Source organism: Ictidomys tridecemlineatus, chromosome 5 (genome assembly GCF_052094955.1).
Source record: "Ictidomys tridecemlineatus isolate mIctTri1 chromosome 5, mIctTri1.hap1, whole genome shotgun sequence".
NCBI lineage: Eukaryota > Metazoa > Chordata > Mammalia > Rodentia > Sciuridae > Ictidomys > Ictidomys tridecemlineatus.
The window spans coordinates 38,287,949-38,302,963 of NC_135481.1; the positions used below are offsets into that span (position 1 = coordinate 38,287,949).

A 15,015-nucleotide genomic window follows, 5' to 3' on the forward strand; every position below is an offset into this window, starting at 1 on the left:
CTTACACTTTGAGCTTGGGGTCTAGTGTGCTGCTCTCTTCCTTGGCCCATACCATCCACCATTCACCCTTTCCTGCTAAACAATGAGCCCTCTGAGGACACAGACCATGTCTTCATTTTCTTGATCAATCAATACGTCATCAGATTTGGGTAATGGGGATGGATGGGTAGACGGATGAGTGTATGAGTTGATGAGTGAATGGATGGAAGATGAATGGATAGGTGTGGGGAGGGTGGACAGGTGGGTGGGTGGATGGATAGATGAAGAGTCATTGGGTCCTAGCCTTGCATGGGTTCTTATGTTGGCAGGTGCTGCAGGAGGAACTAGCTCTTCATTGGAGCTCCATGGAGAAACTTGACCAGAAAGCTCAAACCCTCTCTGGTCCAGAGGCCCCTGAGCAGCTGGGTGTGATGCAGGAGAGGCTCCGGAAACAGTTGTGGGTGCTACAGGAGCTGGTAGCCTCACGGTGAGAGGCTTTGCAACCCCTCTCATCAGTGGGTTCAGGGGTCTTAGCCTCAATTGACTGTCCCCATGTCACGGCCGTAAGTTGGTACATATGACCCCAGGCCCATATAGATACATCAGGAGAAGGATTTCTTTGTTGTTTATACATAAATTCTTCAATCATCGCCCACTGGGCAGGAACTGGGTGCCTCAACTTAAGGCCATTCATCTCTTCCCCACATCTATACCTTCCTTTTACCTTCCCCTGGTCTTCCTGTGCCTGCTTCTCCCTGAATCCTGGATCATAATTTAAGCAGAGACCATGAAAACCTCCATCCTTCAGGTCACTCCCTTCAACTGGCCCAGCTGTCCCAAGGGGGACAGCAACTAACTCCTTGGGAACCATGGGCTGTCACCACAGGGGTCGAGAGCTGGAGTGGACCCTAAAGCTGCATGAGTTCATGAGGGAGGCTGAGGATCTGAAGAGTTGGCTGGCCAGCCAGAAGCAGGTGGCCAGAAGGGAGGAGAGCCTTGGAGAGGACTATGAGCACGTGCTGGTGAGGGGGCGGGGGTGGGGGAAGGACTGGGGCAGGTTATGGGGGAAAGGTAGCTGGTCCTGCTGGGTTAGATGGAGAAGGTGCAGTGGAGTCACGAGTCCTAGCTAAGGACAGGCCTTCAGAGTAGAGTAGGCGGGCTATGCCTGTCCAACCCCACATTTTTCCTGTAGGTCACTGAGATGCCCCACTCCCCAGGCTGCCTGCTGCCTGACCAGTGGGTGCCACACGAGTTATCCATTACCCTCTCTCCTCAGCACCTCTGTACCAAATTTGCAAAGTTTCAGCACCAGATGGAGATGGGTGGCCAGCGGGTGGCAGCCTGTCAGCAGCTGGCAAAGAGCCTGCTGGAACATGGCCACATCACTGCCCACAAGGTCCATCGGAAGCAGCAGGAACTGCAGTGAGTGCAGGAGATAGGGGCAGGGGCTGGGAGCAGGGGAAGGTGTCGGGCAGGGAGTCTGGGTATTAAAGAGGGTGGCATCCCTCATTGTTATACAAAATTACATATAAGAGATTGTGAGGGGAATGGGATAATAAACAAGGAGAGAAATGAATTACAGTAGATGGGGTAGAGAGAGAAAATGGGAGGGGAGGGGAGGGGGATAGTAGAGGATAGGAAAGGTAGCAGAATACAACAGTTACTAATGTGGCATTATGTAAAAATGTGGATGTGTAACCGATGTGATTCTGCAATCTGTATACGGGGTAAAAGTGGGAGTTCATAACCCACTTGAATCTAATGTATGAAATATGATATGTCAAGAGCTTTGTAATGTTTTGAACAACCAATAAAAAAAAGATTATATAAATAAATAAATAAATAAGAGGGTGGCATGCTCCAAGGCCCACACAGGTTCTGCCTGTCCATCTGGAGAGGGGCTGGTGCCAGGGAAGACCACAGGTTGAGGTCTGTTTTGGGAGGTGAGGCGAGAGAGCCCTGCCCAGGGCTTTTTCCCACCTACTGATCTCAGAACTTGTAGGAGGAGATGCAGGAAGACTTCCTGGGCCAGGGAAGGGGCTTTTCAATGGGCTCCCCCAGCTCCCATAACTGCCTCCTACGCAGCCCTTACACTCCACTTTCCTAGGTTCCACCCAGCTGGTGTGGATCCACCCCCAGCCTGTGAGCTTTAGGCAAGGTTATGACTTTTTCATAACCCCTAGCACAGGGCCTGGCGTGGTGGAAGCCCTTGAGCTCAGCCAGAGTTTGCTGGCAAATGAGAAATGGAGAGATGTGTCCTCTGCCCCCAAGGCATTTGTAATTTGATTGATATATTGAGAATCAAATATGCAAGATGTAAGGAGTATCACATAGGAGAGAGATCAATTAAGTGCTGAGCATTATACCAGCAAGGGACCAGATTCACAGTGAAGCTAGAGAGAGACTCCTGGAAAGGAGGGAGGTTTGCAGATGGGCCAAAGGCAGGAGGCACTAAGGAAGAGGCCCATTCAGGAGCTTTGGACAAGTTATGGATACAACCCAGGGAGGAGAAGGGTTGAACAGACCTAACAAGGGAGGGGAACTCAAAGCTGATCCCCTGCTGGTCTCCCATGTGCCGCCATCAGGGCTGCCTGGTCAGAGCTATGGGAGCTGACCCAGGCTCGAGGCCAACTGCTCCAAGATGCCAAGACCACCCTCAGAGTTCATGGAGATCTGCTGGAGGCCCTTACCCAGGTCCAGGTGTGAGCTCAGGGGGAGGAAGGGATTCTTTGTAGAAGTGGGTCCTTCCCAGGCTCAGTACCCTACCCACCATTCCTGATCCTGGTGGACCTCTGCTGTCCTCAGGAGAAAGCCATGAGCCTCCCCAGTGATGTGGCCCAGGACCTACATGGGGTGGAAGCCCAACTGAGGAGACAAGAAGGTCTCGAGCATGAGCTTGCGCTCTCTGAGCAGCAGGTAAGCAGATGGGCTGCCTCCCCCACTTGAGCCATGCAGGTCCCTCTGGCTTGGCCCATCTGTTCTCCTAGATTCCCCCACTGTCCCTCAGCCTCCAGTAGGGCCCATTGTGCATGGCAGGGCATGACCCAAGGAGGACCTGAGTTTTCCCTGGTGGGACACATTTTGGGATGGTCAGGCCTCTGAGGACACAACCCTTCCTCTCTATCCCTTATATAATAACAGCTGCAGAAACTGCTGGAGGCTGGAGGGAGGGTGCAGAAGCTGTGTCCAGGGCCTCAGGCCCGTGCCATGCAGCAGAGGCAGCAAGCTGTGACACAGGCCTGGAAGAACCTGTGGTTGCAAGTGGAACAGCGCAGGGCCCACCTGGAGCGGGCATGCCTCCTGGCCCACTTCCACACAGCAGTGAGAGTTTCTTCCCCTTTTGAGGGGCCTGTGTGTGTGTGTGTGTGTGTGCGCGCGCGCGCGTTGTATTATACCTTGTGTGTGTATGCACTAATGAAAGAAAACTGATGTCTTTGGGGGGGAATGGGACAACAACATGAAAAATATGAGCCCATCAAGATGTTAGTCTGGCTGTTCACGGGTGGAGCCCAGGGGACATGGCAGGGACTTCTCAGGTTTGGATGAATGCCAGCACAAATGAGTGACAGGGTCCTGGCCAGGGCTGAGAAGTGAGAGCCCATTATTGGAGACTCAGATGTTCTAGACAATATCCTCTGGATCAACCTGCATCTATTTAACATCTGTGTTGAGCCCTCTGCTAGGAGCTGTGGGTGGAGAAAGGAGGGTGATATGGAAGATGAAATTTCTGCCCTCATGGAACCCACCCACATTGGGGACATGAGCCTAATACACCAAGGAATCAAATGAGAACAGTGATCCTGGTAGTGAGGTCCCAGGAGTCCCTGTGTTCCAATGCCTGGTAGACCAGGAAGCTCAACCTATGACACTATGAAAAGGCTTGAGTTTAGGGTGCCACTCTGTCACTTTGTAGCACTCTGAGCAAGGCACTTGGCTCTAGGTTGTTACTCTCTGCCAGTCAAACATCTATAATTTGACACATACATGGTGTCACTATCCCCTTTCCCTTATGCATTGTTTGGACAAAAGCCCAAGTCCCTCCAGCTCTGACACTATGATCATCCACAGATCAATAGAAGACAGCAACTTAGCAAGGACCTAAGCAACTCATCCAGACCCTGTCTCTAAATAAAATATAAAAAAGGGCTGGGGATATGGCTCAGTGGTTAAGTGCCCCTAGGTTCAATCTCTTACAGAAAAAAAAAAAATAGAAGACAACTGTAAATGTTAGCTCAGAAGCTTAGAGTGGGAGAGCAGGAAGACATCAATGGACAGGGAAGGCTGCAGAGGCAAAGAAGGCCTCAGCCCTAGAAGAGCAAGGGAGCTATTTACTCAGCAGCCTTTGCCAACCATCTCCTCTCACCAATTTTCCAGGTAAAGTTTTTAGAGATGGTAAAGAAGGACAAGGGATACTAAGCAGGAGGGCAGCAAGTGCTTAGGAAGGAAGGAAGTCTTGGTGAGGGTGAGGGCCTGACACACATGGAAGGTTCTGTGGACCAGGGAGGATGGAAAAACAGGTGTCAATAGCTCCAGGCACCTGAGGCCCCAACCCTGGACAGCTCAGGTGGCTTCAATGTGCAAGTGTATTCCAGTGGGCTACAATTGTGCCTCTGTGCCTAGGTCCCTGCCACCCACGCTTCTTCCTCATCTCCTTGATCAGGTGTGGGACTACACTTCCTGGGCAGCCAGAATGAAGCAGGAACTGCAGGCGGAAGAGAGCTCCCAGGGGCCCAGCAGCAGCCTGCTCAATCTCAAGACTCACCAATGGCTTCAGGCAGAGCTGGAGTCCCGAGAGGAGCTACGACTGCAGGCCTCCCAGTTGGGCCAGCAGGCACTTCTGGCTATAGGGACACCCACCAAGGAGGTGGGTCCCTTTCCTGGCACTCCCAGCCTACCCTGACCTAACCTAGCATGCCTGTTCCTGGGGATCTCTATGGCACACAGGCCTCTCCTCAGAGGCTTCCCCTGGGACTCACTTCCATCTTGTTCATGCCACCATCCCCAGCCCTGCCTCTCCATGTGCCCATCCTCAGGTCCAGGATGGGCTACGAGCCCTGCAGGAAGAGCGAGACCATGTGTTTCGGGCCTGGTCACAGAAACAAGAGAGGCTACAGGCTGTGGAGCAGGAAGAGCTCCTCCTCAGACGGTGCCAGCACCTGGAGAAGATCCTCATGGCCCAGGAGGCAGGTCCCCTGGGCACGTCCCACCTCACATGGCATTATCTCTCGCTCCACTTCTCCCTTTCCCTTGAATCTTTGGCATTTTCTTTGACATAAACACAGAGGCTGTGTGTGAGTCCTCTCAGGTGGCCAGGGTGGAGCACTGGGCCCCAGGCCAGTTTCAGGCCTTCTTCTCCCCATCTCTGACCCCAGACTAAGCCCCAAGGGAGATTGGTCATACTCCCCACTTTGTGCAGAAGTCAAGGCATTGCTGGCTCCAACCCAGGCTCTCACTCACACTGGTGGCTCCTCTGCCTGTGCTCAGTGCTTACATCAGCCACAGCCACAGCCACAGCCAGGCCCTTCGTTCACCCTGGGGCACTGCCTCAGCACAGGGAGGGGCATGCTGGCTGAGAGCCCTCAATGGCTTCTGACTTTTCCATGGCCTGATCCAGATATCCCTGAAAACCGGTGCCCTGGGCAGCTCGGTGGAAGAGGTAGAACAGTTGATCCATAAGCATGTAATCTTCCAGAAGGTGCTGACTGCCCAGGACAAGAAGGTGATGGACCCGGGGAATCCTGGGCACAGTCAGAGTGTTGGGGATGGGGAGAGAGTCCTGTGTGGGGGACATGGCAAGCACCCAGAGGCAGCACTGATATAACTATGGATCAGAGTAGTATGTGTGGCTTAAGTGAGGGTCAGGGATGAGGTGGGCAATGCTGGAGGGGCCACAGTGGGTGCTTGGTTCTGTTCATGACACATGGTTACCAGGGAGCAGCGGATTGGCCAGCCCTTGGCAATGTTAGGCTGAGGGAAAAAACTCCAAGACTCTGGAAGAAAGGACTGTGAGTCCTGGGGCTAGTCCGAGTCTAGTCTCCCAGGGTGAGAAACCAGTAGCCCTGCTTCTGCCCCACAGGAGGCACTTCTGTGTGAGCAGCTGAAGGTGCTCCCAGGCACCAAGAGACAGGACTTGCTTCACAGCATACTGGAGCACGGGGCTCTAGTGAAGGAGCTGGCAGAGAGCCGAGGACACGCCCTGCAGACCTCCCTGCTGATAGCCAGCTTCACCAGGGCTGCAGGCCAGGTAAGAGGGCCACCCACCACCCATTTGGACCTCATCTGGAAGTGCTTTCCATTTGGACCACATCTGGAAGATTAAAATGACCTTCAAGGTGGGCACAGTGGCACACGCCTGGAATCCTAGCTACTAGAGAGGTTGAGGCAAGAGGTCTAGAAGTTTGAGGCTAGCCTCAGCATCTTTGCAAGACCCTGTCTCAAAATGAAAGATAAAAAAGGCTGGCATGTAGCTCAGGGCCCCTGGGTTCAATTCCAGCACCACAGAAGAAAGGAGATGACCTTTATACCATAATCCTGTAATGAGGAAAACTGAGATTTGGAGAGTTAAATTATTTCCCAGGCACCATGCTGGAGGACAGAACATTTGATTCTAAGCAAGTGTATGGAGACTTGTTTCTTGAGTGCTAGCCAGGCCAGGACAAAGGGGCAAGGAAATGAGCGGAACAGTTCAGGGTCCCAGGAGTAGGGGTCATATCTCTGAAGCGAGATCCACCGCAAGCCCCCTCACCTAGCCACTTCCTGTGGCTGGGAGCCAGCTAGGCCTGGGACATCTAATTTACCTTCTGGAACCCATTTAATATACCACACACTGCCGGCCCTGGCCCTGGCCAGTAACCCACCACCTGGTCTCAGCTGAGGGGGCAGCCTGGAGATTGGGGCATCACAGAATTATGTTTCCACTCCCACCAGGCTGAGGACTGGATTCAGGAGCGGGCACAGCAGCTGAGAGAGCTGATCCCTCCTAGGGACCTGAAAGATTATTTGAAGCACCTCCAGATACACAAGGCCTTTGAGTCTGAGGTCCAGGTCCACCAGCAGGTCATGACTTCAGTTGCCAAGGTAACAACAGCCCTAAGTTATAGCCTGCTTTAAAGTGTGGACTCCAGGATGACCCAGGGTAAGGTCTCAGGCAGGAAGAAAGGCACCTGCAAGTTCTCTGTCCCCTCTCTCCCTAGCAGGGGGAAGCTCTCCTGGCACAGAGCCACCTTCAGGCAGGAGAGGTTGCTCAGAGGCTACAGGTGCTGCAGAAGCACTGGGAGAAGCTGAAGCAGATGGTGGCTCTCCAGGGCCGGGACCTGGAAGACAAGCGGAACTTCCTGGAGTTCCTGCAGAGAGTGGACCTTGCAGAGGCCTGGATCCAGAAAAAGGTGGCAACCCAGCTGAGCAGGGGCTGGCTGGGGGCTGGAGGCTGAGAATCGGGGCAGGGAGGAGCACAGGCCCATGGTTCTCTGGCTCCCTGACAGGAGGTTGTCCTGGAAGGTAGTCCCAAAGCGTCTACCTGCCCCTTCCTACCCCAGTACTTGGTGCCAGGGGACTGAGTGCCTGGAGCCAGAGCTCAGCATGCTGTCTTCCCCTCCCTTGGCCTCTGTAGGAGATGATGGTAAACACGGGTGACCTGGGCCAGGACCTGGAGCACTGCCTGCAGCTCTGGAGAAGGCTCCGTGAGGTCCGAAGTGCCACGGCCAGGGTAAGGGACTCTGCCAGGGAGGGGTTGGGCACAGCATCCCCCTTTGGGAAATGCAGCTGGGAGCAGTGAAAGCATGGGCTACAGAGAAGGGTGTGGCCCAAGTGTCAGTTCTGCATTCACCGCTTGCACTCATGCAGTCAGCTTCCTTCTGATCAGGACTTCATTTCTTCACCTCTGTATTGAGGATCATGCCTGCCTCAGAGGTGGGGGGCAATTATATGAGTCTCTACCTGTGAAAAAACTGCACAGACATATGTTTTTCCTACACACACACATACACACACACACACCAGCAACAATAGATGAAAGCTGAGTTGAGTCTGGTTTGGTTAATAGTATTACACCGATGTGAATTTCCTGGTTTTATTATTGTATCATAGCACATAAGATGTCACCAAGAGAGAAGCTTAGGGAAGGTACATGGAGCCTCTCTGTACTACTTTTACAATTTCCTATGCATCTATAATTATTTCAGAAAAAAATTAAAAGAGATTGCATATACCTGGGTGTAGGAGGTAGTCAATCCCTCCCTCAGTGTGACTTCTTCAGTATCTTAGCATCCCTTCTTATCCCCTCCCCATGAATTACACCAGAACTATTTTTCTTATGTGGTATAGAAGAAAGCAATTTGGCAGTGTATTCACAATCAGCTGTTAGAACTCAGATGTGCTAATCTCCTCCCCTTGATATAAAAAAAAAATATGATGGTTTTTATTTTTTAAAATATTTTTAGTTGTAGATAGACAAAATACCTTTATTTATTTATTTTTATGGTGGTGCTGAGGATAGAACCCAGCTTCACACATGCACGGCAAGCACTCTATCACTGATCTACAACTCCAGCCCTATATGATGGTTTTCAAAGGCTGCATTGCCTAATCTGACATGTCCTTTGCTTGTGGTATAATTGTACCATACAGATGTTGTGCCAGATGGTATAGCAGGGAAAGAGTTGGAAGTGGCCTCAACCCAGGCTAATCATTGAGGGCAGGACACCCAAACTGTAGAAGATTGGAACACACCATGTACCTCTACTCCATTTTTTTCCTTCTTTTATTCCAACAAGCTGCATTTTAACTTTTTTATATTTATTTTTTAGTTGTAGGCAGATCCAATATCTTTATTTCATTTTTATGTCGTGCTGAGCTTTGAACCCAGTGACTCACGTGTGCTAGGCGAGCACTACCACTCAGCCCCAGCCCCAGCCCCTGCATTTTAACTTTAAAAGCTTCTGGTCTTGATCCCTGGGAGAGGATCTCCTGGTCTGAGAGATTCTGGAGCTGATGACTCTAAGCTGATATCATTCACTCTTCCTGGCAGGGGTGGCCTCTGGCCCTGCCACAGGAAAGGAAGCAACTGCTTCATGTGCCTCAAACACACTGCTCCTAGTTCCTGAGTGCCAACTGAAGTGCCAGGAAGGGGCTCTGAGCAGGTGGTACCAGTGGCCTTACTTGCACCTCCCCCATAGGACACAGTGGGTGACACCTACATCAGGAGCATCAGTGACTTATCACTGCAGCTCAAGAACCAGGACCCTGAGGAGGTCAAGATCATCTGCCAGCGGCGAAGTCAGCTCAACAACAGGCCAGTCCCAGACTGGGCAGGGCAGGGGGGCCAGGAGATGGGCAGACAGCCATCTCAGGCTCCCCTTTTTACTACCACCCCTTGGCCAGGTGGGCGAGTTTCCAAGGCAACCTGCTCCAGTATCAGCAGCAGCTTGAAGGGGCCCTGGAGATACATACATTGTGCAGAGAGCTGGATGACATCACTGAGAGGATTGGGGAGAAGGTAAGCAGTAAAAAGGGGACCCTTGTGCATTGAGTCAGGGAAGTAGACCTAAAGTATCCCAGTGTTCCACTCTTCAGCTAGGCATTTAGAGGTTGGCCCCATCAGAGTTCCACTGGGGGTGTCTGATAAAGGATCAACAACAGACTATAGACCCACTTGCAGGCTCCACAGCCAGCCCACCTGCTCATTTTCTCCCCCAGATGTGCTATAGGACTAGAGGCCAGAACACGCCCTCTGTTTCCTCCAGCCCCTGAGCAAGCCAAAACCTTACAGGAGGCTTGTGCCAGGGTAATTTCAACCACCACACAGATATAGGCACTAAAAGCTGTTCAGAAGGAAGTAAAGTCACGTGCAACCTGGGAAGTCCCACGTGAAACAGGGCCCTGTTCTGGGCCCACCCAGCTTCCTCCTCCTCCAGTTACCCTCACACAGAGAGACCCAGGACTCTGTGCTGCTTGCCCCTTTTCCTCCAAGGTCTCCAACTCCTCAGGGATGGGAGTCAAAAGAAACAAAATATTAGGAAGCACCACACATAGAAAAATTCTTACCTAAGAGGATTCTTTCCACATTGCCACTGTGGGGCTGCCTAGCCCTCTGCAGTGAGGGAACTGGCAGAATCTAAGGTCAAACCCATAAATATGGCCTCTCTCCCTCACCCCTCAGGGATCCCTGATCCAGACCCTAGAGGGTCAGAAAGATCTGGAGAGCATTCAGAAGCTGATGTGGAAACACAAGGTGCTGGAGCAGGAAATGGACCTCATCCAGGTTCAGGTGGAGGTATGTAGCTGGGGGTACAAGTCGGTCCAGGCCATGATTGTCTCCTCCCGTGGTCTCTAGCAGCCAGGAGGCAGAAAGGGCTTTAAGATCCTGCAAGCCACACACCAGGGGCTTTCCACAGCCAGAGCCTCCCCTACCCAGCCTCTGACCCTGACTTCTTCTGCAGTCCCTTGAGCACAAAGTGGGCCACCTCTGCCAGAGAAGACCTGGGGCAGCCCATGGCCTCAGTCACAAGAAGCAAGAGATGATGGGCAGCTGGTGGCAACTCCAGAGCAGAGCCCAGAAGTGGTATGAACCCCCTGGGCCTCACTCCCTCACTGACCCATTCCCTCCAGAATCTTAGTCTCTATACTTCCCCTCAGTTCCTGTTTTCCCCTAAGATTCTGTATTGCCAACTCATTCATTCCCAGCACAGGGCTCTTGTGTGCTGAGGGGATTAAGGGATAGGAGACCACGTGGGTGGGCATGGGGAAAGAGGGGACTGGTGGCCTAGGACTAGCCGATGAGCCCTGTGGGTAGGAAGGAGTTGCTGGATTCCCTGCACCAAGCTCAGAAGCTCCAGGCACTGCTGCAGGAATTGCTGGTCTGGGCCCAGAGGCTGAGGGCTGAGATGGACCTGCGAGGTGCCCCTTGCAGCCCTGCAGGAGCCAGACACATGCTAGATGAGCACCAGGCACGCAAGGTGAGCAGCAGGGTCACTGTGCCTCTCTGGACTTTATCTCCTCCCTGCTGCCTCTTTCCCTGACTCCCATTTGTCCTGCATCCTTTCTCTGTCTCCTGCTTTCCTCTGTCCTCTTCTGTCCCACCCCTCGGCTGTCTTTCTCACCTCTCTCCTTTGGGCCTCCTGCAGCCCTCAGCCTGCAGGAGGATCTGAGCCCAGTTCCATTCCAGGCTGAGATAGATGCCCGGAGAGATAGCATCAGTCTGGTTCAAAGCACTGGGCAACGCCTCCTTGCAACTGGGCACCCATCAGCTCCTGGCATTCGGCAGGCCCTGGCTGCTTTAGAACAGGAGCTGAGTGGCCTGCAAGGAGCTTGGCAGGAGCACCAGCGGCAGCTGCAGCAGGCCCTGGAGCTGCAGGTAGGTACCACCCCAGTGTCCAGCTTGTCCTTACTGTCAGGGTCTTCACTGGTCCCACAGTCTTTTTGGCTTTCCAGAGCCAAAGCCAGAAGGGCTACTGAGCCAGGGCTTTCCCACCCGTCCCTACTCAATTTGCCCACAACAGGATTGGCTTGGCATGGACTTGATCCCTGGAGCTGGGCCCCTGGTTTCCCCATGTGGTCCCTCAAAGGATCACCTCCCCTGAAGCAACTAGACACTCTGCTGACTTTCTTTTGCCTTATCTTTTCTCACCAGCTATTTCTGAGCTCTGTGGAGAAGGTGGAATGTTGGCTATACTGCCAGGAAGTTTCCCCAATCAGTGAGGGTGTTGGGGTAGGTGCCCAGCAGGAGTTGGAGAGGAGGTACATGAGCAGGATGGAGTCGAGCCAGTCAAGGCTCTCCAGACCAAGGGTCCCCTCCTCCTCCTCCTCCAGCACATCAGACATTGAGCAGTTACTCACCGATCAGTGCTTCTTGTGCACCCAGGGTCATACCCTGGGGAATACCCTGGGAGCTAGAAAGTGAGCCTGTGGCCCTGTCCCCTCCTCGCCTCCCTCCTACCCACCTCATCACTGCCCTCCTCTCTTCCCACACACCCAGACCTTCACTTTTTCCACCGCCTCCCAAACCCTGTGACAGACAAGTGGAACTTATAGAGACCTCAGAAAATAATTCCAGGCTGACAGTCTCATTGGGAGTGCAGAAGAGAGGGAGAAAGTTCTGCCTACCTGGAAATTGACTCTAGACCCAATGCCCCTGGCTGAGAAAGCTGGAAGCAGCCTTGACAGGTTCAAGAGATGGGTTTGGACAGAGCAAGTTCTTTGGTGGAAGAGGATTTAGCAGGAAGACTCTGGAATGTGAGGAGCAGATAGCTTAGGACAGGGAGGGGACAGCCCTGTGAATACCATCTGGTTTTGTTCCCCCTAGGACTCTTTGGCCAATGTGGAGACCCTCCTATGGAAGCACAAGAGGCTTGAGCAGGGCCTGAAGGTACAGATGGAAAAGATCAGCACACTGGAGGCCACAGCCCACAGCCTACAGCAGGGTGGACAGCCAGAGGCCCAGAGTGCCCTGACCAAGTGGCAGGCCATGCTCCTGAGGTGCCTGTAGCTCTGGGGTGATGGGAATTGTGGGTGGGCTGGCATGGGCACTTGGCATCCCAGCTCTTCCCTTTCTACCATTCTACCCTTAACTCATGCTCACCAGCCTGTTCCAAGGGCTGAGCTCAGATGCTACGGTCCCCACCCCTCCTGCCTTGCATTGGCCTGCAATGTATTGGCCTGTAATCCCACTTCCTTCTTCAGTCAGCTGAAATAAAAGGGAGCTTTTTTTAAATATTTTTTAAGTTGTTAATGGACACAATCCCTTTATTTATTTATTTATTTGTTTATTTTTATATGATCCTGAGGATCGAACCCAGTGCCTCACACATGCCAGGCAAGCACTCTTCCACTGAGCCACAGCCACAGCCCTAAAAGGGAGTTTTACTAAAAAGCACACACTTAGAAACTTAGAGGGCAAACAATCTAATGAAAGGGAAGGCACCAGAGCACAGTGCTTAAGCATTAGCCCTCTAGTGCCAGACAGCCCTGGATTCCTCTGCCACCCACTACAGGTGGAACTTGAGGCAAGTTCCTCTCTGTCATAGAGGAGTCTTGAACCTACAAGGGGCTAAAATACTGTCTCCATGGGGCTGTGGCATCTCAGTCACAGGCAGGCAGCAGATCTCTTACACTTAGGTAATTTCAGTCACAGATACACATGAGCTTCACACTTATGAGACACTAGACTCTGCCTTCTTTCTCATGAAAGCTCATCCAGTTCTGCTGCCTCGTCCAGCTCTTGAACTTTAAGATTGAGGCAGATATGGCCAAAAGCTGGACCCCACATCAGCAAGGACCATCCTTCCCAGAGAGCCCACCAGGGCCTATTAATTTTGTGATTCCAGCCCATCTCCTTTCCATTCTTTTTTTAAATTTATTTTTTATTAGTTCTAATCAGTTACACATGACAGCAGACAGCTTTTCGATTCATTGTACACAAATGGAGCACAACTTCTCATTTCTCCTGTTGTGCACAATGTGGAGTCGCTCCACACGAGCAGTCATACATGTACCCTCTCCATTCTTGCAGGTGGACCTCACCTATGTGAGGAAGTGTTTGAAATGACAAATGGAAAATGTTGGTTTGCTGGTCTCTGTCACCTTGGGTGGCTCCTGGCAGGCCTGGCTGATTCTGGCACAGTGCCAACCTGTCCCCTCCGGGGTTTCTGCCATCCTCAGGAGGAGGTTTCCCTTCAGTTAGACCCATTTATGCCTCCACCCCCCCCCATAGCCTCTGGCAGTGGGGTTCACACTCTCACTAGTGTGGGGAACTCAGGTGGGGAAGTGTACAGAGTCTACAGGGGTGAAGGGATATGAGAACCTCTTTTTCTATATCTCTTATAGGTCTCATTTACAATCTTTATTTTCATGTATGTGGCAATGTACTTAATACAGTGGTACAGAAGCACATATATAAAATGCATAAATTGGTGTATAACATATATACCTATATTACATTTCAAGTGTTAAATTGTCATAATCATAAATTATGTTAAATATTATCTATCTTTATCTATCTACATTTGGAGTGCTGCTTAAAATATTCTTACTACTAATAATGCATAATTAAAAAGTGGCTTAGATACTGTATAAGTCTGTTTGGACTGCTATAACAAAATGCCATAGGCTGGGTAGTATAAACAATAGAAACTTGTTTATTCATAATTCTAGAAGCTAGAGGTCCAAGATCAAGTTGTCAGTAGGGTCGGTTTCTTGGCCTCTCTCCTTGGCTTATAGGTGGCCATCTTCCCTCTGGACTCACATGGTCTCCTTCCTCTCTGGGTGTTTCTGTGACCTCATTAAGAATACTTATCGTATCAGATTAGGCCCACCCCTATGACTTCATTTGAACTTGGTTATCTCTTCAAAGACCTTATCTCCAAATACAGTCCCATTCTGAATTTCCAGGAGCTAGAATTTCAATGTAGGGGATACAGCTCAACTCACAAAAAACACTAATATAGAGGGGATGTTTCATGATTTCAAAGGAAACCTGATTCAGGACTGTGATGCCAAGAAAAGATGTTCTAGGCTATGTGCACATGTTACACATGCATATACACACCTGTAGCAGCTCCAAGTCCTAATGGGTGAGACTGGGGGCCTATGAGACCCTCCTTCTGCAGGAAAGAAGCACTGGTGGAGCGAGTAAGGATCCGGGGTCGTCAGCTGGAGGAGTTGCAGCAGCTGCAAACCTTTCTGCAGGATTCGCTCGAGGTTCTCCTTTCTTGGAGCAGGAATAGTTGTGGGTGGGGGAAGGAGATGCCCCAGGGAAAGGTCACCCTTCTTCCAGGGCACCCCAGAAGTTAGGAAGGGAGGAAAGTCCAAGGCCGCAGAACCTGATCCTCCCCATGCACCTAGCTGGCCACGTGGCTGAGGGAGAAGAACCTGGTGGCTTTGGAAGAAGGTTGGCAGGACCCAGCCAAGCTGCAAGCACAGTTATGGAAGCAGCAGCATTTCCAGGCTGAGCTGGATGCGAGTGTTCCCCAGCAACAGGAGCTGCAGAAGGTGAGACACCATGGGGCTGAGGGGGCCACAGACTGCCCCTCAGAGCCTGGAAGC

The 15,015-nt window shown here is 51.8% G+C and overlaps 1 protein-coding gene across 19 annotated transcripts in view; it reads left to right on the forward strand.

Annotated features, from left to right (window-relative positions):
• The window catches only part of Sptbn5 (spectrin beta, non-erythrocytic 5), a 40,751-nt gene that overhangs the window by 16,107 nt on the left and 9,629 nt on the right, over positions 1-15,015 (forward strand). For 16 of the 19 annotated variants that reach the window (XM_021725943.3, XM_078049751.1, XM_078049749.1 and 13 more), the window contains 23 exons: positions 309-466; positions 866-1,001; positions 1,256-1,401; positions 2,565-2,679; positions 2,785-2,895; positions 3,121-3,300; positions 4,640-4,843; positions 5,013-5,162; positions 5,594-5,698; positions 6,056-6,223; positions 6,907-7,056; positions 7,173-7,364; positions 7,589-7,684; positions 9,153-9,268; positions 9,358-9,472; positions 10,136-10,249; positions 10,416-10,537; positions 10,769-10,931; positions 11,141-11,329; positions 11,606-11,683; positions 12,278-12,450; positions 14,580-14,670; positions 14,815-14,961. In XM_021725943.3, the coding sequence (XP_021581618.2) occupies positions 309-466; positions 866-1,001; positions 1,256-1,401; positions 2,565-2,679; positions 2,785-2,895; positions 3,121-3,300; positions 4,640-4,843; positions 5,013-5,162; positions 5,594-5,698; positions 6,056-6,223; positions 6,907-7,056; positions 7,173-7,364; positions 7,589-7,684; positions 9,153-9,268; positions 9,358-9,472; positions 10,136-10,249; positions 10,416-10,537; positions 10,769-10,931; positions 11,141-11,329; positions 11,606-11,683; positions 12,278-12,450; positions 14,580-14,670; positions 14,815-14,961 (3,219 nt within the window). The remainder of the gene's footprint in view (positions 1-308; positions 467-865; positions 1,002-1,255; positions 1,402-2,564; positions 2,680-2,784; positions 2,896-3,120; positions 3,301-4,639; positions 4,844-5,012; positions 5,163-5,593; positions 5,699-6,055; positions 6,224-6,906; positions 7,057-7,172; positions 7,365-7,588; positions 7,685-9,152; positions 9,269-9,357; positions 9,473-10,135; positions 10,250-10,415; positions 10,538-10,768; positions 10,932-11,140; positions 11,330-11,605; positions 11,684-12,277; positions 12,451-14,579; positions 14,671-14,814; positions 14,962-15,015) is intronic. The other 3 variants (XM_078049750.1, XM_078049752.1, XM_078049758.1) reach the window with 3 other exon arrangements.